We start from the raw sequence: 27,316 nt of genomic DNA on the forward strand, positions 1-27,316 counted from the left end.
CGCATAGAATTAGACACCCACTGTTCCCAACAATTTGTCATTCCACTTTTAGGAATAAGAGGAGAGGAGTTTTTATAGCATTTAAAAACACTATTGCGTTACAAATTCACAAAGAAGTGGCTGACCCAGAAGGTAGATACCTTCTTTTAGTGTGTTCCTTTAATAACGTGGAATACACTATTATGACAGTGTATGCCCCAAATGTAGGACAAGTCAATTTCGCCCGTAAAATATTACGTATTGCTAATGAACACAAAAAAGGTCACCTTGTTATTTGCGGAGACTTCAACGCGGTACCGGATCACCTTAGAGACACCTCTTACAAAGGAGAACGCATCCGACCGACATTAGATGAGTTCCTATGGCAGACGGAGCTATACGACGCTTGGCGAGCCCAAGATGGCTCGGAAATCGATTATACTTACTTTTCGCATTTAGCGAACTCCTACTCCAGAATAGATCTAGCCCATGCTACGCCTGCACTCCTCTGCCATAGAAACTCGCACATGGTCAGACCACAGCCCTTTAATTTTCTCCCTAGATGAAGCCATAAAGGGGTATTCCACTTAAACATAACTTCTGATATATTGCTGCCCATAGTGAGACTAACAATTCCTTCCATGCTTGATATTATCTATTCAGTCTCCTTCCCCTAGTTCTCAGCTGCTGCTTTCTGTTGAAGACACAAATATCTGTATGTGAGCTTTTCTCTCTGTCTCCCCCTCCTCCCCCCTCCCTTCTGAGACGGCTGATATAAACAAGTCCCTGGCAGGCTGTATCTGCAACATTGTAGCTTCTTTGTAATGTGGCTCATACACCGTGCCACCCTTCTGCCATCATGCCACCCTCCATCCATCCCGCCATGCTGCAGCTCAGCTATCCTGTTATTCTCGGGAAGCCTCATGAAGGTTCTGGATCCAGGAGACGTCATCATCCTCAGCTCTATTTCCCTGGATCATGTGCTCGGTCAGTGTGAGCAGAAGGAGCAGCGTCATGGGCGGCCGGGACCCTGAGCCTGTGGGACGCCAGGGGGGAATGTGCTTCTCCTTATAATAAATGGAGCTGGGAAGGTCCGCGGGGAGGGGGGGGGGGGGCGCAATATTTCTGGAACGCAGATTCAGCTCCAACCAGACTTTGCTTCTTTTTTATTGTTTCCCTCAAACTACCTGTTCCTATTGTATCTCAGTTTTGCCGACTCCTCTGTCTGTCTGTCCGTCCCCCCCCCCCCCCCGGGAGAAGCTTTTCTGCAGCTTGATGTGCACGATCACACTGTACAAAGCATTGCTATACACGTGTATATAGCCACGTATATAGCCCTGTATAGACCCATGTATATAGCCACATATATAGCCCTGTATAGACCCATGTATATAGCCATGTATATAGCCCTGTATAGACCCATGTATATAGCCATGTATATAGCCCTGTATAGACCCATGTATATAGCCCTGTATAGACCCATGTATATAGCCCTGTATAGACCCATGTATATAGCCATGTATATAGCCCTGTATAGACCCATGTATATAGCGTATATAGCCACGTATACAGCCATGTATATAGCCACGTATATAGCCATGTATAGACCCATGTATATAGCCCTGTATAGACCCATGTATATAGCCCTGTATAGACCCATGTATATAGCCATGTATAGACCCATGTATATAGCCATGTATATAGCCATGTATATAGCCATGTATATAGCCCTGTATATAGCCCTGTATAGACCCATGTATATAGCCACATATATAGCCCTGTATAGACCCATGTATATAGCCCTGTATAGACCCATGTATATAGCCACATATATAGCCCTGTATAGACCCATGTATATAGCCATGTATATAGCCATGTATAGACCCATGTATATAGCCATGTATAGACCCATGTATATAGCCATGTATATAGCCCTGTATAGACCCATGTATATAGCCATGTATAGACCCATGTATATAGCCACGTATATAGCCCTGTATAGACCCATGTATATAGCCCTGTATAGACCCATGTATATAGCCCTGTATAGACCCATGTATATAGCCCTGTATAGACCCATGTATATAGCCCTGTATAGACCCATGTATATAGCCATGTATAGACCCATGTATATAGCCCTGTATAGACCCATGTATATAGCCATGTATATAGCCCTGTATAGACCCACGTATATAGCCCTGTATAGACCCATGTATATAGCCCTGTATAGACCCATGTATATAGCCATGTATAGACCCATGTATATAGCCCTGTATATAGCCCTGTATAGACCCATGTATATAGCCACGTATATAGCCCTGTATAGACCCATGTATATAGCCATGTATAGACCCATGTATATAGCCCTGTATAGACCCATGTATATAGCCCTGTATAGACCCATGTATATAGCCATGTATAGACCCATGTATATAGCCACGTATATAGCCCTGTATAGACCCATGTATATAGCCCTGTATAGACCCATGTATATAGCCATGTATAGACCCATGTATATAGCCATGTATAGACCCATGTATATAGCCCTGTATAGACCCATGTATATAGCCCTGTATAGACCCATGTATATAGCCCTGTATAGACCCATGTATATAGCCCTGTATAGACCCATGTATATAGCCCTGTATAGACCCATGTATATAGCCCTGTATAGACCCATGTATATAGCCATGTATATAGCCCTGTATAGACCCATGTATATAGCCACGTATATAGCCATGTATAGACCCATGTATATAGCCCTGTATAGACCCATGTATATAGCCATGTATAGACCCATGTATATAGCCCTGTATAGACCCATGTATATAGCCATGTATATAGCCCTGTATAGACCCATGTATATAGCCACGTATACAGCCATGTATATAGCCACGTATATAGCCATGTATATAGCCCTGTATAGACCCATGTATATAGCCCTGTATAGACCCATGTATATAGCCATGTATATAGCCCTGTATAGACCCATGTATATAGCCACGTATACAGCCATGTATAGACCCATGTATATAGCCCTGTATAGACCCATGTATAGAGCCGTGTATAGACCCATGTATATAGCCACGTATAGAGCCGTGTATATAGCCCTGTATAGACCCATGTATATAGCCATGTATATAGCCCTGTATAGACCCACGTATATAGCCCTGTATAGACCCATGTATATAGCCCTGTATAGACCCATGTATATAGCCATGTATAGACCCATGTATATAGCCCTGTATAGACCCATGTATATAGCCCTGTATAGACCCATGTATATAGCCCTGTATAGACCCATGTATATAGCCCTGTATAGACCCATGTATATAGCCCTGTATAGACCCATGTATATAGCCATGTATATAGCCCTGTATAGACCCATGTATATAGCCATGTATATAGCCCTGTATAGACCCATGTATATAGCCACGTATATAGCCATGTATAGACCCATGTATATAGCCCTGTATAGACCCATGTATATAGCCATGTATAGACCCATGTATATAGCCCTGTATAGACCCATGTATATAGCCCTGTATAGACCCATGTATATAGACCTGTATAGACCCATGTATATAGCCCTGTATAGACCCATGTATATAGCCATGTATATAGCCCTGTATAGACCCATGTATATAGCCACGTATATAGCCATGTATAGACCCATGTATATAGCCCTGTATAGACCCATGTATATAGCCATGTATAGACCCATGTATATAGCCATGTATATAGCCCTGTATAGACCCATGTATATAGCCCTGTATAGACCCATGTATATAGCCATGTATATAGCCCTGTATAGACCCATGTATATAGCCACGTATACAGCCATGTATATAGCCCTGTATAGACCCATGTATATAGCCCTGTATAGACCCATGTATATAGCCATGTATATAGCCCTGTATAGACCCATGTATATAGCCACGTATACAGCCATGTATATAGCCACGTATATAGCCATGTATAGACCCATATATGTAGAAAGAATAAGCAGCACTCCCGAAGATTCGTATTAGGTGCCTGCAGACGAGTCCCAGACCAAGGAGCAATTCACATAGAGTAAAGAAACTCTGCGGCACACTGATAGTGTAAAAAACGTGCAATCCGTGGATTTATTCCATAAATATAACAGCAACAGCACAAGTGGTACACGACGTTTCGGCGTCTCCTACGCACTTGAAAATGGCGTAGGAGACGCCGAAACGTCGTGTACCACTTGTGCTGTTGCTGTTATATTTATGGAATAAATCCACGGATTGCACGTTTTTTACACTATCAGTGTGCCGCAGAGTTTCTTTACTTCATGTATAGACCCATGTATATAGCCCTGTATAGACCCATGTATATAGCCATGTATAGACCCATGTATATAGCCCTGTATAGACCCATGTATATAGCCGTGTATAAACCCATGTATATAGCCCTGTATAGACCCATGTATATAGCCCTGTATAGACCCATGTATATAGCCTTGTATAGACCCATGTATATAGCCCTGTATAGACCCATGTATATAGCCATGTATAGACCCATGTATATAGCCGTGTATAAACCCATGTATATAGCCCTGTATAGACCCATGTATATAGCCCTGTATAGACCCATGTATATAGCCTTGTATAGACCCATGTATATAGCCCTGTATAGACCCATGTATATAGCCACGTATAGAGCCGTGTATATAGCCCTGTATAGACCCGTGTATATAGCCCTGTATAGAGCCGTGTATATAGCCCTGTATAGAGCCGTGTATATACCGATGTACATAGCTGTGTATAGAGCCGTGTATAGACCCATGTATATAGCCACGTATAGAGCCGTGTATATAGCCCTGTATAGACCCGTGTATATAGCCCTGTATAGAGCCGTGTATATAGCCCTGTATAGAGCCGTGTATATACCCATGTACATAGCTGTGTATAGAGTCGTATATACCCATGTACATAGCTGTGTATACAGCAGTATATACCCATGTATACAGCCGTGTATATACCCATGTATAGAGCCGTGTATATACCCATGTATAGAGCCGTATATATACTCATGTACATAGCTGTGCATAGAGCCGTATATACCCATGTATACAGCCATGTATAGAGCCATTTACCTGTAAGTGGTTGAGGATATACAGGACACTTTGTGACATGGACTCCTTTGGCCTGTGTCAGGTAATGGGGGTCTCTGTATAATCTGAGCACATACACTGGGGGCTATCCTGTTCCTTCATTGGCCCAATGAGTATCTGCTCTGGTGGTTGTGTGAACAATCCCTAATACACTTAGTTTACCCCTGTACAGTCCTGTGGGGACTAATACCTATAGGGTTACTTTATTGTCAGCACCTGTTACTCACTGCCCGGGGGTAGGTTGGCGGACACTGTTACTTTTAAGCCATAAAACGTCCATTTTACAATGGAAAATAGGGGGCAACAAGGTCCGCTCATATACAGGCGATAAAGGCTGAAACCAAAGATTTTACCATTTCAGACCCATCAATGATCGCTCGCAATGCTGCACACCACGTGGACCGCGTATGAAAAGGCGGCCGCTCCGACACACGTAACCTGTGGGAGCCGATCACCAGGACACCGGGGTCGGGCGAGGACTCTATGATTGTAGAGATCACGGGATCTACAGCTTTTGCACTTTGCTCATTGGTCGGCCTGACGCTTTGACCTCAGCCCCAAGTGCCTGAAGAATATGGATGCAGGCCTAGGAAAGTACTCCCAGAGCTGCATCTAGATGTTTCAGGCACCTGGAGCAGAGACAATGACAAAGGCGGCAGGCCGACCAGCCGACCACCCACCGTAGCCAAGCACTTCACTGAGGGTGCGTTTACACAGACAGATTTATCTGACAGATTTTTAAAGCCAAAGCCAGGAATGGATGTGAGAAGAGGAGAAATCTCAGTCTTTCCTTTATGACCTGTTCTCTGTTTATAATCTGTTCCTGGCTTTGGCTTCAATAATCTGTCAGATAAATCTGTCTGTGTAAACGTACCCTAAGGCTATGTTCAGACAATGTGTGTTTTTTAGGAGCATATTCGGCATATACGCTAACTTTACCCATCACTGATCTGCTGCGTACACCTGGGGGGAGACATTGGTGGAGAAAGATGAGGCACAAGAGCTGCGGACATAGGGTGTGTAGCCCGGGCTGGGGTATATCTGCCCCCCTGTAGTACAGCTCCATGTGACCCCAGGATATACAGCTACAACAAGCAGGAGATCTCTGCTCAACAAGCAGGAGATCTCTGCTCATCAACCAGGAGATCTCTGCTCATCAACCAGGAGATCTCTGCTCAACAACCAGGAGATCTCTGCTCATCAACCAGGAGATCTCTGCTCAACAACCAGGAGATCTCTGCTCAACAACCAGGAGATCTCTGCTCATCAACCAGGAGATCTCTGCTCATCAACCAGGAGATCTCTGCTCATCAACCAGGAGATCTCTGCTCATCAACCAGGAGATCTCTGCTCATCAACCAGGAGATCTCTGCTCAACAACCAGGAGATCTCTGCTCAACAACCAGGAGATCTCTGCTCATCGCTGGGTTTCTATTGTTCTGCATAGAGAACATTCTGGACCTGAACCCAATAGAGAAGCATTGACAGAACCAGAACTAACGTGTCCGTGCACAGACCCCACCGACGTGTCTGCATATAGAGACGGTCACACTGTCCCGTACATCTGACTAATCCGTTCACAGGCTGCAGAAATGACCCCATACAGTGAGGTATATAATCTGCTACATTTGAATCTGAACTGACCTCTACTAGAACGCCCGTCACCCCACTGACCTCTACTAGAACGCCCGTCACCCCACTGACCTCCACTAGAGCGCCCGTCACCCCACTGACCTCCACTAGAGCGCCCGTCACCCCACTGACCTCCACTAGAGCGCCCGTCACCCCACTGACCACCCCACCACCGTTCAGGAGGGGCATCCGGGGAAATATTATTTTCTTTCAAATCAGCTGGTTTCAGAAAGTTTTACAGATTTGTAAGTCACTTTTATTTAAAAATCTCCAGTCTTTTAGTACTTATCAGCTGCTGTATGTCCTGCAGGAAGTGGTGTATTCTCTCCAGTCTGACACAGTGCTCTCTGCTGCCACCTCTGTCCATGTCAGGAACTGTCCAGAGCAGCAGCAAATCCTCATAGAAAACCTCTCCTGCTCTAGACAGTTCCTGACATGGACAGAGGTGGCAGCAGAGAGCACTGTGTCAGACTGGAGAGAATACGCCACTTCCTGCAAGACAAGTGGCAGCTGATAAGTACTGGAAGGAATACACCCCTTCCTGCAGAGCATACAGTAGCTGGTAAGTACTGGAAGGAATACACCCCTTCCTGTAGAGCATACAGTAGCTAATAAGTACTGGAAGGAATACACCCCTTCCTGCAGAGCATACAGCAGCTGATCATTTATACACTGAGGTGAACTAATAACCTGTATGACTTCCTGGCAGCGGCTGATCTGTAGATATTTCTCTCCTCCGGAGTGCCCCTTTATATACAGCAAACTGATCCCTACAAGACCATGTGACCCCAAGTGGTACTGAGGAATGAACCCCAATAAACCCAGCAAACAAACCTGCCCCCCTCTAATCCCTACACCATCACCTGTCAGCACACTGATCCCTATACCGTCACCTGTCACCACACTGATCCCTACAACATCACCTGTCACCACACTGATCCCTACACCGTCACCTGTCACCACACTGATCCCTACACCATCACCTGTCACCTCCCCCGATCCTTACACCATCACCTCCCCAGATCCCTACACCATCACCTGTCACCTCCCCCGATCCTTACAACATCACCTGTCACCGCACTGATCCCTACACCGTCACCTGTCACCGCACTGATCCCTACACCGTCACCTGTCACCACACTGATCCCTACACCATCACCTGTCACCTCACTGATCCCTACACCATCACCTGTCACCTCTCCGATCCTTACACCATCACCTGTCACCGCAATGATCCCTACACCATCACCTCCCCAGATCCCTACACCATCACCTGTCACCTCACTGATCCCTACACAGTCACCTGTCACCTCCCCCGATCCCTACACCATCACCTCCCCAGATCCCTACACCATCACCTCCCCAGATCCCTACACCATCACCCGTCCCCTCTCTGATCACCTGTTCCCCCTTACTGATCACCTGTCCCCCTCCTCACTGATCACCTGTTCCCCCCCTCACTGATCCCCTGTCCCCCCCCTCACTGATCCCCTTTCCCCCCTTCTCACTGATCCCATAGCCCCCCCTCACTGATTCCATGCCCCCCCTCACTGATCCCCTGTCCCCCCTCCTCACTAATCACCTGTCCTCCTCACTGATCACCTGTCCCCCTCCTCCTCACTGATCACCTGTCCCCCTCCTCCTCACTGATCCCCTGTCCCCCTCCTCCTCACTGATCCCCCGTCCCCCTCCTCCTCACTGATCCCCCGTCCCCCTCCTCACTGATCACCTGTCCCCCCTCCGATCACCTGTCCCCCCTCCGATCACCTGTCCCCCCTCCGATCACCTGTCCCCCCTCCGATCACCTGTCCCCCCTCCGATCACCTGTCCCCCCTCCGATCACCTGTCCCCCCTCCGATCACCTGTCCCCCCTCCCATCACCTGTCCCCCCTCCGATCACCTGTCCCCCCTCCGATCACCTGTCCCCCCTCCGATCACCTGTCCCCCCTCCGATCACCTGTCCCCCCTCCGATCACCTGTCCCCCCTCCGATCACCTGTCCCCCTCCTCACTGATCACCTGTCCCCCCTCCGATCACCTGTCCCCCTCCTCACTGATCACCTGTCCCCCCTCCGATCACCTGTCCCCCCTCCGATCACCTGTCCCCCCCTCTCCCCTCACCTGTCCCCCCCTCTCCCCTCACCTGTCCCCCCCTCTCCCCTCACCTGTCCCCCCCTCTCCCCTCACCTGTCCCCCCCTCTCCCCTCACCTGTCCCCCCCTCTCCCCTCACCTGTCCCCCCCTCTCCCCTCACCTGTCCCCCCTCTCCCCTCACCTGTCCCCCCCTCTCCCCTCACCTGTCCCCCTCTCCCCTAACTGATCACCTGTCCCCCTCTCCCCTCACTGATCACCTGTCCCCCTCTCCCCTCACTGATCACCTGTCCCCCTCTCCCCTCACTGATCACCTGTCCCCCTCTCCCCTCACCTGTCCCCCTCTCCCCTCACTGATCACCTGTCCCCCCCTCTCCCCTCACCTGTCCCCCTCTCCCCTAACTGATCACCTGTCCCCCTCTCCCCTCACCTGTCCCCCTCCTCACTGATCACCTGTCCCCCCCCCCTCCTCACTGATCACCTGTCCCCCTCCTCCTCACTGATCACCTGTCCCCCCTCCGATCACCTGTCCCCCCCTCTCCCCTCACCTGTCCCCCCCCTCTCCCCTCACCTGTCCCCCCCTCTCCCCTCACCTGTCCCCCCTCTCCCGTCCCCCCTCTCCCCTCACCTGTCCCCCCTCTCCCCTCACCTGTCCCCCCTCTCCCCTAACTGATCACCTGTCCCCCTCTCCCCTCACCTGTCCCCCTCTCCCCTCACCTGTCCCCCTCTCCCCTCACTGATCACCTGTCCCCCTCTCCCCTAACTGATCACCTGTCCCCCTCTCCCCTCACTGATCACCTGTCCTCCTCTCCCCTCACTGATCACCTGTCCTCCTCTCCCCTCACTGATCACCTGTCCCCCCCTCACCGATCACCTGTCCCCCCCTCACCGACCACCTGTCCCCCTCTCCCCTAACTGATCACCTGTCCCCCTCTCCCCTCACCGATCACCTGTCCCCCTCTCCCCTCACCGATCACCTGTCCCCTTCTACCCTCACCTGTCCCCCGCTCCCCTCACCTGTCCCCCCTCCTCACTGATCACCTGTCCCCCTCACTGATCACCTGTCCCCCTCTCCCCTCACCTGTCCCCCCTCCTCACTGATCACCTGTCCCCCTCACCTGTCCCCCTCACTGATCACCTGTTCCCCTCTCCCCTCACCTGTCCCCCTCTCCCCTCACCTGTCCTCCTCTCCCCCTCTCCCCTCACCTGTCCCCCCCCCTCTCCCCTCACCTGTCCCCCCCCTCTCCCCTCACCTGTCCCCCTCACCCCTCACCTGTCCCCCCTCTCCCCTCACCTGTCCCCCCTCTCCCCTCACCTGTCCCCCTCTCCCCTCACCTGTCCCCCTCTCCCCTCACCTGTCCCCCTCTCCCCTCACCTGTCCCCCCTCCTCACTGATCACCTGTCCCCCTCTCCCCTCACCTGTCCCCCCTCCTCACTGATCACCTGTCCCCCCCTCTCCCCTCACCTGTCCCCCCCTCTCCCCTCACCTGTCCTCCTCACTGATCACCTGTCCCCCTCTCCCCTCACCTGTCCCCCCCTCTCCCCTCACCTGTCCCCCCCTCTCCCCTCACCTGTCCCCCCCTCTCCCCTCACCTGTTCCCCCTTTCTCCCCTCACCTGTCCCCCCCTCACTGATCACCTGTCCCCCCTCTCCCCTCACCTGTCCCCCCTCTCCTGTCCCCCCTCTCCCCTCACCTGTCCCCCTCCTCACTGATCACCTGTCCCCCCTCTCCCCTCACCTGACCCCCCCTCTCCCCTCACCTGTCCCCCCCTCACTGATCACCTGTCCCCCCCTCTCCCCTCACCTGTCCCCCCCTCTCCCCTCACCTGTCCCCCCCTCTCCCCTCACCTGCCCCCCCCTCTCCCCTCACCTGCCCCCCCCTCTCCCCTCACCTGCCCCCCCTCTCCCCTCACCTGTCCCCCCCTCTCCCCTCACCTGTTCCCCCTTTCTCCCCTCACCTGTCCCCCCCTCACTGATCACCTGTCCCCCCCTCACTGATCACCTGTCCCCCCCTCTCCCATCACCTGTCCCCCCCTCTCCCCTCACCTGTCCCCCCCTCTCCCCTCACCTGTCCCCCCCCTCTCCCCTCACCTGTCCCCCCCCTCCCCTCACCTGTACCCCCCCTCCCCTCACCTGTACCCCCCCTCCCCTCACCTGTACCCCCCCTCCCCTCACCTGTCCCCCCCTCTCCCCTCACCTGTCCCCCCCTCTCCCCTCACCTGTCCCCCCCCTCCCCTCACCTGTCCCCCCCCTCTCCCCTCACCTGTCCCCCCCTCTCCCCTCACCTGTCCCCCCTCTCCCCTCACCTGCCCCCCCTCTCCCCTCACCTGCCCCCCTCTCCCCTCACCTGTAATATGACAGCAGTCCGTTACTGAGCACAAACCAGCGCCGCTGATATCCCTTCAGGTAGTTGGTCCATTTGAAGAGCCAGCCTTTATAGGTGTCGGGTCCGGGGGTGGCCGGGGTGCCCGGGACGGACGATCCCGCACTGCTCATGACTGCGGCTCCGGAGCTCCCGGCACCGATCAGCGGACAGGACGGACAAGGCACCGCGGAGAGGAGACACCAGCCCGCCACAGCCAGGAGCGGCCGCTCTCCCCATAGACCAGCTCCGAGGAGGGCGGGGACAAGCCCTGCGACACACCCCCTCTACCACGTGAGTCAGGGGGGGGGGGGCGCCAGCACCAAAACAAATACACGTCACGTGACCGGCTGTGATCTCGGCGGGGTCCTCGCGGGATGAAAAGGGGTCGTCACGTGATCGCGCGGTGAGTGTGAGCGAGAGAGCGAGAATGAGTGAGTGAGTGAGTGAGAATGAGTGAGTGAGTGAGTGAGTGAGTGAGTGAGTGAGTGAGTGAGTGAGTGAGCGGCGTTATCCACACTCCCCAATACCGAGTGGGACGTATAGAGCCGTCACCGGGGTGGGGGTGGCCGGTATTTACCGGGTTGTCTGTCCGTACAGACATCCAGCTAAAGCTACGTACAGAGATTGATAAGGGGAACTCGGGGCGTGGCCTATAACGACCAATCAGTGGATTGCTTTTATTTCCCTAAGGATGTGCCCTCTGATTGGTTGCTGTCTTTAGATACAGCAGGGATGTAAAGGTGTGTGGCCAGGAGGTGGCGCTAAAGAGACCTGCAGAGGACGTGTGACTGAGAACATGGCTTCCATCTCCCAGAACACAGGAGTCTCAGTTATCTGGTGCAGGGCCGGCTCCAGGTTTTTGTGGGCTCCTGGTTGAGAGAGCCGCAGCGGGCCCCTTTCTATAGCACACCTTGGGGCACACCTCGGAGCACACCTTGGGGCACACCTAGCACACCTCGGGGCAGACCTAGCACACCTTTGGGCAAACCTCGGGGCACACCTAGCACACCTTGGGGTACAACTAGCACACCTAGCACACCTTGGAGCACACCTCGGGGCACACCTAGCACACCTCGGGGCACACCTAGCACACCTTTGGGCAAACCTCGGGGCACACCTAGCACACCTTGGGGTACAACTAGCACACCTAGCACACCTTGGAGCACACCTCGGGGCACACCTAGCACACCTCGGGGCACACCTAGCACACCTCGCGGCAGACCTAGCACACCTTGGGGTACACCTAGCACACCTTGGGGCACACCTAGCACACCTTGGAGCACACCTAGCACACCTTGGGGCAAACCTCGGGGCACACCTAGCACACCTCGGGGCACACCTAGCACACCTCGGGGCACACCTAGCACACCTCGGGGCACACCTGGCACACCTCGGGGCACACCTAGCACACCTTGGGGCAAACCTCGGGGCACACCTAGCACACCTCGGGGCACACCTGGCACACCTCGGGGCACACCTAGCACACCTTGGGGTACACCTAGCACACCTCAGGGCACACCTAGCACACCTTGGGGCACACCTAGCACACCTCGGGGCACACCTACCAAATAAAGTTTGACAAAATACCGAAAAAAATGTAATTCAGTAACTCACAGGTGATGTCTTCTTTTATCTGAGGCAATCGCTCTCTGTTTCCTCTCCATCCAGCCCAGACCACCATGATGATTTCTTTAAGCTACAATTCTTCTCTTCAGAACCTGCCAGACAGACCTCTCAGGCTCCGCACATTTCCAGCAACTTCCTTTCCTTTTTCCCACCCATAAGGTCCCAAACAGTAGTAATTCTGCTACTTGGTGTCATGTGCAGTAAAGTAAGGAGGTTTGTGGGTCCCGTGCTGTACCTCCCATATAGTAATAACGTCCCCATGCTGTACCCCCCATATAGTAATAATGTCCCCTGGTGTACCCCCCATATAGTAATAATGACCTCATGCTGTGCTCTCCATATAGTAATAACGTCCCCATGCTGTACCTCCCATATAGTAATAACGTCCCCATGCTGTACCCCCCATATAGTAATAATGTCCCCTGCTTTACCCCCCATATAGTAATAATGTCCCCATGCTGTGCCCTCCATATAGTAATAAGGTCCCCATGCTGTGCCCTCCATTTAGTAATAATGTCCCCTGCTGTGCCCTCCATATAGTAATAATGTCCCCTGCTGTACCCCCATATAGTAATAATGTCCCCTGCTTTACCCCCCATATAGTAATAATGTCCCCATGCTGTGCCCTCCATATAGTAATAAGGTCCCCATGCTGTGCCCTCCATATAGTAATAATGTCCCCTGCTGTGTCCTCCATATAGTAATAATGTCCCCATGCTGTGCCCCCTATATAGTAATAATGTCCCCTGCTGTGTCCTCCATATAGTAATAATGTCCCCTCCTGTGCCCCCATATAGTAATAATGTCCCCATGCTGTGCTCTCAATATAGTAATATTGTCCCCATGCTGTGCCCCTCATATACAAATAATGCCCCCATGCTGTGCCCTCCATATAGTAATATTGTCCCCATGCTGTGCCCTCCATATAGTAATAATGTCCCCTGCTGTGTCCTCCATATAGTAATAATGTCCCCTGCTGTGCCCTCCATTTAGTAATAATGTTCTCATGCTGTGCCCTCCATATAGTGATAATGTCCCCTGCTGTACCGCCCATATAGTAATAATGTCCCCTGCTGTACCCCCATAAAGTAATAATGTCACCTGCTGTGCCCTCCATTTAGTAATAATGTTCTCATGCTGTGCCCTCCATATAGTAATAATGTCTCCATGCTGTCCCCTCCATCTAGTAATAATGTCTCCTGCTGTGCCCTCCCATATAGTAGTAATGTCCCCATGCTGTGCCCTCCATATAGTAATCATGTCCCCTGCTTTGCCCCCATATAGTAATAATGTCCCCTGCTGTACCCCCATATAGTAATAATGTCCCCTGCTGTACCCCCATATAGTAATAATGTCTCCTGCTGTGCTCTCCATATAGTCATAATGTCCCCATGCTGTGCCCTCCATATAGTAATAATGTCCCCTGCTGTACCCCCATATAGTAATAATGTCTCCTGCTGTGCTCTCCATATAGTCATAATGTCCCCATGCTGTGCCCTCCATATAGTAATAATGTCCCCTGCTGTACCCCCATATAGTAATAATGTCCCCTGCTGTGCCCTTCATTTAGTAATAATGTTCCCATGCTGTGCCCTCCATATATTAATAATGTCCCCATGCTGTGCTCTTCATATAGTAATAATGTCCCCTGCTGTACCCCCATATAGTAATAATGTCCCCTGCTGTGCCCTTCATTTAGTAATAATGTCCCCATGCTGTGCCCTCCCTATATTAATAATGACCCCATGCTGTGCTCTCCATATAGTAATAATATCCCCTGCTCTGTCCTCATAGTAATGTCCCCTGCTCTGCCCCCATAGTAATGTCCCCTGCTCTGCCCCCGCATCCACGCAGTGCTGTGTAGGGAGCCCCCCCTGGACTCAGGGTCAACAGCACCCGCCCCTCCTGGTTTTAGCGATGCCGACCCTGAGTCCGGGGGGTTGGTGATGCGGCGGGCGTCTGGCTCACTACTTGGTCCCCTTGAGCGGCTGTGCTGACGCCGACCCTGATCTGGTGTCTTAGCATCGTGTGTGTGTGTGGGGGGGGGGGGGGGGGTCTTCAACATAGTAATTGTTTTTCTTTAGTATTTGAAGTTTTTAACCCCTCTCTGTAACCCCCCCCCCCCCTTCCCCCCTCCAAAAAAGAGCCCCACTAAAAACTATAGATCATCCCTCAAAAAACTATGCAATAATTAAAAAGAAAAGGTATGGTCCTTGGAATGCAGTCACACAAAAGGTAAGTTTTCATTAAAATACTGAAAAACTATAAATATTTGTAGAGAAAGGAAGCAAATCTCTGCGTCCCTATCTGCTTTCGGCTCATCAGGCTGCTACGGATAATCGCAGTGAGGTCATCAGTAACGTAACCTCAGAATAACCCTCCCAGCATTACAGAGAAGCTACAATGTTGCAGATAAAGCCTGCCAGGGACTTGTTTACATCAGCCGTCTCAGAAAGGGGGGGGGGGGGCTCACACACAGATTTTTGTGTCTTCAGCAGAAAGCAGCAGCTGAGAACTGGGGGAAGGAGACGGAATAGATACTAACAAGTATTTAAGGAGTTATTAGTCTCACCATGGGCAGCAGCATATCAGAAGTTAAATTTAAAATCTACAATAAAAAAGTTGGTCAGTATTTTGCAACCAAAACCAGGAGTGGATTGAAAACACAGAAAGGCTATGTTCACACCCTGGAAATTTAGTGGATGGCCGTTCATGCTGGACACAGACATAGAATGCAAGGAAGTCAGGACTGGTAACACTCTGCAGGTACTGTTCTATGTGTCACCCATAACTACCCCTTTATATGGAGCACCAGGTGTAATGGTAGTACTATGCAAGTATAATAATAGTATGGTATATTGGTAGTACTGTATAATGGTGGTATGGCAGTATAATGGTAATATGACCATGAATAAGATCCCCAGGAGCAGTCACACTGCATTGCCTCCTGTATATATCAGGGGATTTTCTTCTTGGAGAAGCAATAAAGATGGAAGAATTGGTTACACACTGGTGGAATAGCAAACTTTAAGACTTTTTCTGTCTTGTCCTCAACAAGGATGGAAGGTAGAGCCTGACCAGGGGGATGTATGGCAGAGCCTGACCAGGGGCATGTATGGCGGAGCCTGACCAGGGGGATGTATGGCGGAGCTTCACCGGGGGGAAATGTATGGTGGAGCCTGACCAGGGGGATGTATGGTGGAGCCTGACCAGGGGGATGTATGGCGGAGCCTGACCAGGGGGGATGTATGGTGGAGCCCGACCAGGGGGATGTATGGTAGAGCCTGACCGCGGGGATGTATGGCAGAGCCTGACCAGGGGGATGTATGGCGGCGCCTGACCAGGGGGATGTATGGTGGAGCCTGACCAGGGGGATGTATGGCGGAGCCTGACCAGGGGGATGTATGGCGGAGCCTCACCAGGGGGATGTATGGCGGAGCCTCACCAGGGAAATGTATGGTGGAGCCTGACCAGGGGGATGTATGGCGGAGCCTGACCAGGGGGATGTATGGCGGAGCCTCACCAGGGAAATGTATGGTGGAGCCTGACCAGGGGGATGTATGGCGGAGCCTGACCAGGGGGATGTATGGCGGAGCCTGACCAGGGGGATGTATGGCGGAGCCTGACCAGGGGGATGTATGGTGGAGCCTGACCAGGGGGATGTATGGCGGAGCCTGACCAGGGGGATGTATGGCGGAGCCTGACCAGGGGGATGTATGGCAGCGCCTGACCAGGGGGATGTATGGTGGAGCCTGACCGGGGGGATGTATGGTGGAGCCTAACTGGGGGGATATATGGCGGAGCCTGACCAGGGGAATGTATGGCGGCGCCTGACCAGGGGGATGTATGGCGGAGCCTCACCAGGGAAATGTATGGTGGAGCCTGACCAGGGGGATGTATGGCGGAGCCTGACCAGGGGGATGTATGGCGGAGCCTGACCAGGGGGATGTATGGCGGAGCCTGACCAGGGGGATGTATGGCGGAGCCTGACCGGGGGGATGTATGGTGGAGCCTGACCAGGGGGAGGTATGGTGGAGCCTGACCAGGGGGAGGTATGGCGGAGCTGGATTGTGTATGTACTTATTATCTGCACACACACCTTACTTATGGTTTTCAGTAGGGTTGGGAGTCGGGGGGAGAGATGTGGGCACTGGGGAGTTATGGGGTGTTGTGAGCACTGGGGTGGAGATGTGGGTGCTTGGGGGGGGGCTGCGCAACAGAAAACCTTGGCCCTGATTATATCCCTGAATGTCCACAGGTGGATAATAATGAAAGTTTCTGCTCCACATTTTTGGGGAGGCAAAGTTTAATAAGACAGCAGTGTGGATTGGACATGGATGCTTATGATGATACAGAGGAGCTGGTTACTCCAGGCTTAGATTGTGAGTTATTTATCTTTCCCCATGTTCAGGTTTGGGCGGCAGTGGCTGCAGTTTGTCAGTCTCGCACATGGTGGCGCTCTCTGCCTGTCACCTCAGAGCTTGTAGGATATAATTTCCTCAGCACTGGAGGGGGACACCTGCCGGGGCTTGTACTGCCGCTCTTCTCCTCTAGGTGGAGACTCTTCATGAAGCTCTTGTGTTCCTCTTCCCAGCCGGCGCACTTCTTGTGCAGATCGCTCTCAAATTTCTTCTTCAGAAACTCGTAGAAGTGCAAGTTCTTCCTTCTCATTCTACTGATTTGTTTTAGCTGTAAGACACAATCACGGCAAAGCAAAGAAATCACAGAAATGTGTCTGAATATGAGCAGAGAAAACTATAGATCAGAGATGGGGAACCTCAGGCTGATGGATATATGTCCCCATCATTTATTCTGTTGTATAGAAGCATCTTATTATATTTCCTGGGTGTCTTCCCCATATTCTGTCTATGGGGACAGACAAGTGACAATATGCCTTGGATTGTACCACACATTCTACAGGAAAAATCTGCCCTATGAATTACCCTTTTGGGGTCTGGGGATCAGGAGATCGGGGTCTGGGTGTTCATGCCCCCACAATTGCTAGAATGAGGTGGGAGAAGCACTCAGCCGAGCTCTTCTCTCTCCATCTCAGTGCAGGAGACAGGTTACATATTATAGAATCCACCTCTTGCAGTGAGACGGAGAGAAGTGCTCAGCCGGGCGCTTCTTCTGCTTCCTTGTAGCGCACAGATCCCCACCGAGAACTTTTCTTTACAGCATGTTCCTCTATGTAATATTTACGGCCAAGACCAACTCCGCTCCTTTTTTGTGTGTTTTGGACCTACTTCTGGTTTTGGCTAAAAATACCAAAATATTAGATAGGAACGTAGCCGAGCAGAGCCAGATCCGGCTACTTTAGGTTATTTTTAGTCAGGACTTTTTATAAAGCTGCTTCTTTTTTATACTTTATTACTGTAATAAAAAGTGGTTGCAAAGGTGTCCACCGCCTGTAAGTATAAAGACTCCGCTATAAACAGCATCAACCCCTGACACAGTACACCCCACAGCTATATACTGCTTTTATATATGAGCTCAGGGAAAGCCACTGTGAGGGATTTAAAGGGCTATGCCCCTCAGATAGAATACACGTTAAATCACCCCCCCTCCTGAAGACATAACATTTCATTCCAGACATGTCATTACAGATTCAGTCTCCTTCCCCTAGTTCTGAGCTGCTGCTTTCTTCCTTCCGAGATAGCTCATGTAACCAGCTCCCTGGTTGGCTGTTTCTGGACTCTGTAATGGCCACAGGGTTAATTTGAGGTCAAGTTGCTAATGACCTCGCTGTGATTAATCCTCCCAGCATCCCAGATTGCAGAGACAGCCGGCCAGGGACTTGTTTATATCAGCCGTCTCAGAAGGGAGGGGGAGACAGAGAGACTCATATACAGATTTTTGTGTTGTCAGCAGAAAGCAGCAGCTCAGAACTGGGGGAAGGAGACTGACAAGGTGATGACAAGTATGGAAGGAATTATTAGTCTCTAGGAGGGGGAGGATTTAACATGTATTTTACCTGACAGGAAACAAAAGTTGTTTCAAATGATAATAACGTTTATCATCAAATAAACACGAGAAAATCGCCTGTTCAAGGATATAGGGAGAAGATGGCCGCGGGCACCCAGGAGATTCCGTAAGGGAATAAACAGGTTAACAATCTCCCAGGTCCACCTCATAGCTTTAAAGGGGTCTTCTGATTAAAACCTATTTGTCCCTATCGACAGGAGACTGCAGGGGTCCGACCTCCGTGCCCCCCGATGATCTCCAGATTGGCCCCCGGTTCTGACTAGAGCAGCGGGTACAGCACGTGACCTGCAGCTCCATTCATTCTCTATGGAGCTGGCGGAGGGAGCAGAGTACAGCGCTCTGCCAGGGAGGGACTGAGGTTGGACCCCCCCCAATCTCCTGGGCAGCCCCCTGTAAGACAGAACTAGTTATATTAGGTGTGAAATTCCTCACCGTCAGCTCCAGCTTCCTCTTCTCACTGATATTAATCTGAATTATTACATCGGCCAGATGGCTTCTTGGCAGGCGACCTCGCTCAGCTTTAGATATTATACTTATGGATATAAAGAAAGAGCAGAGTGTGTGAGACTCGGTATATAATCATACAGGTAGGTCCCTTATCAATGAATGTATTAGAAAGTGATCAGCTAAAGTCTAGTCTACTTACCTGCAGCGCCACCTCTGATGGCACCTAATCATTACACTGGCCGTTCTATTACCCCTCTATACTGCCGACAGTGCTCGATGGCTACAACATTGTGCAGCCATTGGCCCCCACGTGCCGCCCTGGTTTTGCTCCACATACATTAGTATGTGCCCCAGTCTCTATGGGGGGAGACACCTATGGTGCAGGGTCTCGGGGAGCAGGGAAGGTCATCTTTTTTAGCTCACTAGGGTACTGGACTAGGTTGTAAGCAATGTGTATTGCTCCACATGGTAATATAGGACTAAAGGCTTACCATAATGGCTGGGATACATAGTTACTTAAAGGGGTACTCCGGCACCTCTGTCCAGAGCAGCAGCAAATCCCATAGAAAACCTCTCCTGCTCTGCACAGCTCCTGACATGGACAGAGGTGGCAGCAGAGAGCACTGTGTCAGACTGGAGAGAATACACCACTTCCTGCAGGACACACAGCAGCTGAAAAGTATTGGAAGACTGGAGATTTTTTAAATAAAAGTAAATCACAAATCTCTATGACTTTTTGACACCGGTTGATTCACGGGTGTTGCCCTTTAAAGTGATTGTTCAGCTCCACCCTTATCCACCAGTTTCTGACGTGGGACGTATAGAAATGTGGGCACCCTGGGCGGGACAGTAACCAAGGAAACAGTCCACCGGCATTGTACACATGTCCTATACAGAGTCACAGGAAATCTAGGTGACATTTGCCTAGTGGGCAGCGGAGTCTCCGTACCTGGTGCCTTGTATCGGTAGGAAAGGGAGAGGTGCTGGGAAATCCCTCTAAGACCCATCATGTCTCTATCTGAACTGAATACATCCTGACAGACAGACGCCACCTGCATTACCTGTCACAATTAGTTCCTATCAAAGTACAGACGGTACAAACCTGAACAACATCGGGCCCTCTGTGCATTTCTTAGTGAAGAAAGTTACTGTGGGACCCCCGGACGCCTCGCTGGACATGTTATACCAGATGGGGAGACTCAAAGAGACAGGAGGTCAGACGTAAGACAGACAAACATGAAGAAACATGGCGACACAATGGAAGGATGGCGGTGGTAATTGGTCGGCTTGTGACATCACTGTGATGTAGGAGTCAGTCGGCTGGTGACATCACTGTGATGTCATAGTAAGTTGCTTAGCAACTGAACAGACTTATTTTAGGACCAAGAACTTTCATCATTTCAGCATCTGTACTCTAGTAATTTTCCCTTATAATAGCTGTACGGCCGCCATTTTGCAGTTCTTTGGAAGATTTATGATCCCAACTGTACAGAGAGAATGTTGTGTTTGCATTGAGAAGCGCTGTGGTATTAATGCTGCATTGTTATTGCACCACACGTCGCAGGCAGCACCTCTGTATGTACAGTCTGCCGCAAATACACAATGGTAGGTTCACGATTTTGTCTAGATGCAATGCCTATTTTCCTGTAGAATATACGTGCTAATCAATTTAGGTCTACACAATGGGCCAAACATGCTATTTGTTGAAGCGTGTGTGCAGCGTTCCTGGCACTGTCAGAGCGTCTCGCAGCGTTCCTGGCACTGTCATAATGGTGTGCAGCGTTCCTGGCACTGTCAGAGCAGCGTGCAGTGTTCCTGGCACTGTCAGAGCGGCTTGCAGCGTTCCTGGCACTGTCAGAGCGTCTCGCAGCGTTCCTGGCACTGTCAGAGCGGCGTGCAGCATTCCTGGCACTGTCAGAGCGGCGTGCAGTGTTCCTGGCACTGTCAGAGCGGCTTGCAGCGTTCCTGGCACTGTCAGAGCAGCATCCCTGGCACTGTCAGAGCGGCATCCCTGGCACTGTCAGACTGGCGTGCGTCTCCCAGCACTGTGCACTATGATAACTGAAGTGATAAACTGCTATGATGTCAAGTATAGAGGGCAGGGTGAAGGAAAGCTTTAGAGAGGCAAATAAGCCCCCAAATAGTGCTCCATATAGTAACCAGCCCCCCCAATAGTGTCCCATATAGTAGTCAGCCCTCCCAATAGTCCCCCATGTAGTAGCCAACTCTCCTAATAGTGCCTCACATAGTAGTCACTCTCCCAATAGTCCCCCGTGTAGTAGTCACTCTCCCAATAGTCCCCCATGTATTAGTCACACTTTTAATAGTGTTCTATATAGTAGCCAGCCCCCCAATAGTGTCCCACATAGTAGGGGGGCCAATAGTGCCGCATATAGTAGTCAGCCCTCCCAATGGTCCCCCATATAGTAGTCACCCCCCCAATAGTGCCCCATATAGTTGTCAGCCCTCCCAATAGTCCCCCATGTAGTAGCCAGCCCTCCCAATAGTGTCCCACATAGTAGTCACCCTCCCAATAGTCCCCATACACTTGTTAATTATTTCCTCATTATTGCCCCCATCTGGAGACTGAGCTGCACTTACCTATCCTGGCTCCCACACTGTGGCCACTCCGGCTGCAGGCAGCTCCCGGTGCAGGATGTGTGTGTTGATGTCACCATGCTGCCTGTGCCGGGACGTAATTATTATAATATGGGTTGTCCGAGAGGCAGTGCAGACCACCCATCTCATGATCAGCTGTAACATTGGTGGGCAGACTTCCTTGGCAGCCTAGAAATTACGCGGCGGGCCAGAGTGTGACATGCCCGGTCCAGCATCTCCTATGTTAGTTGATAACAATAAACTTCCTGCAGGTGGGGAAGGTGCTTGTCAGCTGGGACGTTGCTCTCATGCACTGATCTGATGATGGACGTTGTGGTGGCAGACGTCACAGTGTTATGACTGGGCTGGGCACATCTTTCAAAGTGTTTTTACCTCTCCAGTGTTTGAAGTGCACGGCAAGTACAGGAGAGACAGCGACTTAGTAAGAGATTGGGCCTAGTCACCTGGTAAAGTGGACTGTACCTACCAAACACTTACAAGCAGGGCCGGAGGCAAACCTGAAATGGTGGCATTGTCCATGATATACTATGCAGAATAATACACCAGGCGCTTATAATAGATCTGCTTTACTTTCATTACAGCTGAATAGATTCCATGGTGCTCACAGCTTCCTGCATGAAGACGGCAGAGACATGTCCGTGTCCGGGCTCAGCCAGGTGACTGACGGACTGTTCCTGAGCAATGCCGCCGCAGCCAGCAGGCCGACCTTACTGACCAGCCACCATATTACATGTGTCATTAATTTGTCACTAGAACGCCGGACACCTGTCACCTCCGACATGGAGTATCTACATTTCCCTGTAGCCGATCAGCCAGAAACCGCTTTGTCTGATCTCTTTGACACCATATCCCATAAGATTTATGAGCTGGAAGCTTCTGGAGGCCGGACGCTCATTCACTGTGCAGCAGGGATCAGCAGGGCTCCCACTCTGGCTCTGGCTTATCTGATGAAGCATCGAGGGGTAACCCTGCTGCAAGCACACGCTCACCTGAGATCCCGCAGGCCCATCATACGCCCCAATATTGGCTTCTGGAGACAACTCGTCGCCTATGAACTTGACCTGTTTGGGAAAAATACAGTGCGAATCATTGAGTCTCCTGTGGGGCCTATTCCAGATATTTATGAGGCTGAAACAAAGAACATGGTTCCATTCTAACAAGAAGTGTAGAACTTTTATATGTTTTATATGTCTTTTGTGCTAGTAGATAAAGAAGAAGAAGAGATTTTACGCATTGGCCTCAGGGTCCTATAAGATGAAGCCAAACGAGAGCTACCTGGAATCGTCCCCCATATTACGCAGAAGGATAGTCGTTACTATAATCGGTTGCTCCATCCCATCCCAGAAAGTGATGGAACAATGTGCAATTACAGCGAAAAGTTACCAATGATTTTGGTGTCAGCACCAAATGATGAACGATTTTTTAATTGCTGCTTCATTTATACTAAACGTTTATCGTTTAGATTCGCATGATATGGCGATAATTTGCACAATTAGTGTCCTGTGTAATAGGGTCCTTACACCGGGCAGCAGTCAGGCTAAAAAATACAGATCCCACAGACCATGAGCTCACTCATATGAGAGTGCAAGAGTTGGGCCATATTAGATGACCCAATACGATGCAGGTTTCCAGCACATCTCCCCATCTCATCCCGGGTCCCCAGCACGACTCCCCATCTCATCCTGGGTCCCCAGCACGACTCCCCATCTCATCCTGGGTCCCCAGCACGACTCCCCATCTCATCCCGGGTCCCCAGCACATCTCCCCATCTCATCCCGGGTCCCCTGCACATCTCCCCATCTCATCCCGGGTCCCCAGCACATCTCCCCGTCTCATCCCGGGTCCCCAGCACATCTCCCCGTCTCATCCCCGGTCCCCAGCACATCTCCCCGTCTCATCCCGGGTCCCCAGCACATCTCCCCGTCTCATCCCGGGTCCCCAGCACATCTCCCCGTCTCATCCCGGGTCCCCAGCACGGCTCCCATCTCATCCCGGGTCCCCCGCACGGCTCTCATCTCATCCTGGGTCCCCAGCACATCTCCCCATCTCATTTCGGGTCCCCTGCACATCTCCCATCTCATCTCGGGTCCTCAGCACATCTCCCCATCTCATTTCGGGTCCCCTGCACATCTCCCCATCTCATCCCGGGTCCCCAGCACATCTCCCCATCTCATCCCGGGTCCCCAGCACATCTCCCCATCTCATCCTGGGTCCCCAGTACATCTCCCCATCTCATCCTGGGTCCCCGGCACATCTCCCCATCTCATCCCGGGTCCCCAGCACGGCTCCCATCTCATCCCGGGTCCCCAGCACATCTCCCCATCTCATCCCGGGTCCCCCACACGGCTCCCATCTCATCCTGGGTCCCCAGCACGACTCCCATCTCATCCTGGGTCCCCAGCACATCTCCCCATCTCATCCTGGGTCCCCAGCACGGCTCCCATCTCATCCTGGGTCCCCAGCACGGCTCCCATCTCATCCCGGGTCCCCCGCACGGCTCCCATCTCATCCCGGGTCCCCCGCACGGCTCCCATCTCATCCCGGGTCCCCCGCACGGCTCCCATCTCATCCCGGGTCCCCCGCACGGCTCCCATCTCATCCCGGGTCCCCAGCACGGCTCCCATCTCATCCTGGGTCCCCGGCACATCTCCCCATCTCATCCTGGGTCCCCAGCACGGCTCCCATCTCATCCTGGGTCCCCAGCACGACTCCCATCTCATCCTGGGTCCCCGGCACATCTTCCATCTCATCCTGGGTCCCCAGCACGACTCCCATCTCATCCTGGGTCCCCGGCACATCTTCCATCTCATCCCGGGTCCCCAGCACATCTCCCATCTCATCCCGGGTCGCCAGCACGGCTTCCATCTCATCCCGGGTCCCCAGCACATCTCCCCATCTCACTCCCGCTCTCCTGTTCAGTGCAGCATCACATAGACTGTGCCCTTTCCTTCTCTAGCAGTCTCTACAATGCTGCCTAGTGCTGGAAATGCTGCACTGTCTGCCCTAATGATGTGATCTGATCTGGTAGTGACTTGCACAGTGAGTGCAGTAGATCTACATGTAGACAATTTAGAGGGCATATAATTCCAATATTTGGTCTCAGAAGAATTCTTACTTAAAGTGAGAAACAATTGAACAGTACTACACAACTCAAAATGATATAAAATAAGTAGCTCCCCCTAGTGGTGACTGTGGGAAGACAGAATGTTGACATTTAACTTAATGTCTATGCAAATACATTAGAGGTTGGCATAAATAATGGAGCTCGGACTGATTGACCAGCACAAAGTTGAGAGATACTTTGAAGTGATTTTCAAACTAGTCCTTCCGTGTGGGTGAATTTTATTAGTAATGTCGGTGATATAACTGGCCGCCTGCCGTTCTGTCACACTATATCGGACGGACGGCTTCTTCTTAGTCATTGCAGCATAAATCGTTTGTAATTAGAGCAGGTAAAATGGAAGAATAGAAATAACTAATCGTTTTAAGCAGGTGTGAAGTAAAGTATTTATAAAATGATTAAGTATAATAAAATGTCGCCCAATGCAAAAATGCCGTAGGGTGTTTATATAAGAAGCATCATCCTTAAGTGTCATATAAAGGTCAGACACATAGATTTCTGTAATAATGATTGAACGAGTACCTGTCAGTAACAAGAACTTTTGATATGTCAGCCATATGGTGGTGATCTGAGGGTTCAGTCAGCGACCAATCAGGAGAATGAGTGGGGAGAAGTCCACCTGACATAAGAGACTCTGTCAGTAGGATTATGGCGTCCTATCTCAGGGTAACATAAACCAGTGACAGAGAAGCTGAGCAGGATGATGTATCACTTAAATTGTTCTGTGCAGCTGATCCAGAGATCTCCTCCTGAATAACATGGACAATAAGTAGTCCTCTCCATTATGTGCATGAGCCCAGTAGTCCTGGATATTCATGAGAAGCAAAAAAACTCCGCCCCCCCCACCTGCTGATTAGCAGTTATCTATTCATGCTGTGTATAGGCAGTCACCTGTCAATCAGCTGCTGGGGGCGGGGAGGGGTGTGGCAACAATCCTATTCTCCTGCATATTAGGAGAACAGCTGAGCAGAATGATGTAAGTAATACACCGATCTGTTCAGTATTTCTGTCACTAGTTTATGCTGCCCTCATTTAGGCCATCATAAACCTAGTGACAGATTCCCTTTAAGATACTGTAAGTCAGATGAGACCTAATTTTGGAAGACTATGCCACAGTATACATCAGGGGGGTTCTTAGTTAAGCACCCTGGAAACTCCTACCACTTACAAGAATAAATAGCCACTAAAATCATAGAGCATTTATCCACACGATACCCACCCATCCATCATCACCACTACTATGGACTAAAAGAGATGGCGCTTGGCACTCGCCATCAGCCCTAATGTGGTAAGTGGCAGAGCGGTCACATACATATATTACTGCTGTTTAATACTCAGGGGATCTCAGACACCATCATACTGGAGATTGCTGGGATAAGTGATGTCCCTTTTATGTGAGGGTTGTATGGGCAGATCTTCATGCTGGGGGTACAGCCATAAATCCTAAAATGATCCAACCTATTATTTTCAATGCCAGGACGTACAGTGCACCCATATTAGGGTCCTGTGAAACCATCCGAACGGATATTGTGGCCCCTTTACTCTTCTTATTAGTCAGTTTAGACATTTCAATTACACATTGTGCTAAATGATGCAAACATCACATGAAATAGCCGGCACCAGCCCATTGATTGCATTTATACAAAATAATAGTAAAATATAATAAAAATCAGTGAAATAAATAATTTTATCCTTCTCCGAGTCCATAAAATCCCACAATCTTCGTGGTGTCACAGCTCGTCTAGTATAAGGCAGTGGGGACAGTAATTGTGCGAGGTCAGAGCCGGCAGCGAGGAGTCCACACAGTGTAACCAGAAGTTGGCGCAGCTGGGATGATAGACGCGCCCTTCAATATCCAGCATGCTGATCCCTTCTGATCCAAACTAGAACAAAATGAAAAGATGGTTAAGTCCGGACGGCTTCAGGAGGCCATAATAGTCTGACACATCTACTCATTTCAATACAAAACGAAAGAAGATTCCAGCACCAGGAACGTCCATAAGGAATTCTTTATTGTAACATCCGAGTAAGACAATAAAACCTAAAAATAGCTTGACAATAGCCGACACGTTTCGATCTATACAGATCCTAATCGCAGCCTTGTCTTGTTTTATACAATTATACTGGTCAATTTAAAGGGGATCTGTCAGCACCTGGGACCAACCTGAGGAGGTGGCAGTCCTATGAAGTGGTGACAGTGTGCTGTAGCTGTACCTGAGGTGGTGACAGTGTGCTGTAGCTGTACCTGAGGCGGTGACAGTGTGCTGTAGCTGTACCTGAGGTGGTGACAGTGTGCTGTAGCTGTACCTGAGG

The 27,316-nt window shown here is 50.8% G+C and overlaps 4 protein-coding genes across 7 annotated transcripts in view; 1 reads left to right on the forward strand and 3 right to left on the reverse strand.

Moving 5' to 3' along the window:
* OSBP2 (oxysterol binding protein 2) overlaps positions 1-11,408 on the reverse strand; it is a 226,995-nt gene extending 215,587 nt beyond the window's left edge. The window contains exon 1 of the mRNA XM_069960719.1: positions 11,188-11,408. Coding sequence (XP_069816820.1) covers positions 11,188-11,336 — 149 coding nt within the window. The 5' untranslated portion in view covers positions 11,337-11,408. The remainder of the gene's footprint in view (positions 1-11,187) is intronic.
* A 122-nt stretch (positions 11,409-11,530) lies between these two features.
* On the forward strand, positions 11,531-23,047 carry DUSP18 (dual specificity phosphatase 18). Of its 2 annotated transcripts, none has more exons than XM_069960724.1 (2): positions 11,531-11,608; positions 22,464-23,047. In XM_069960724.1, the coding sequence occupies exon 2, from the start codon at positions 22,515-22,517 to the stop codon at positions 23,037-23,039; it is 525 nt and encodes a 174-aa protein (XP_069816825.1). In that variant the 5' UTR covers positions 11,531-11,608; positions 22,464-22,514; the 3' UTR covers positions 23,040-23,047. The 2 variants fall into 2 exon arrangements, with proteins under 2 accessions (XP_069816825.1, XP_069816824.1); XM_069960723.1 differs by lacking the exon at positions 11,531-11,608 and adding an exon at positions 20,646-20,868.
* On the reverse strand, positions 17,130-20,577 carry C3H5orf52 (chromosome 3 C5orf52 homolog). Of its 2 annotated transcripts, XM_069963949.1 has the most exons (3): positions 20,366-20,577; positions 19,249-19,348; positions 17,130-17,520 (listed from the first exon to the last, which is right to left on the reverse strand). In XM_069963949.1, the coding sequence occupies exons 1-3, from the start codon at positions 20,440-20,442 to the stop codon at positions 17,269-17,271; spliced, it is 429 nt and encodes a 142-aa protein (XP_069820050.1). In that variant the 5' UTR covers positions 20,443-20,577; the 3' UTR covers positions 17,130-17,268. The 2 variants fall into 2 exon arrangements, 1 of the variants encoding a protein (XP_069820050.1); XR_011362252.1 differs by lacking the exon at positions 19,249-19,348.
* Positions 23,048-25,222: 2,175 nt separating the features above from the next.
* LOC138785135 (synergin gamma-like) overlaps positions 25,223-27,316 on the reverse strand; it is a 15,627-nt gene continuing 13,533 nt past the window's right edge. For both annotated transcript variants that reach the window (XM_069960721.1, XM_069960720.1), the window contains one exon: positions 25,223-26,886. In XM_069960721.1, the coding sequence (XP_069816822.1) occupies positions 26,734-26,886 (153 nt within the window). In that variant the 3' untranslated portion in view covers positions 25,223-26,733. The remainder of the gene's footprint in view (positions 26,887-27,316) is intronic.

The sequence above is a fragment of the Dendropsophus ebraccatus genome, chromosome 3, assembly GCF_027789765.1.
Source record: "Dendropsophus ebraccatus isolate aDenEbr1 chromosome 3, aDenEbr1.pat, whole genome shotgun sequence".
Taxonomy (NCBI): Eukaryota; Metazoa; Chordata; class Amphibia; order Anura; family Hylidae; genus Dendropsophus; species Dendropsophus ebraccatus.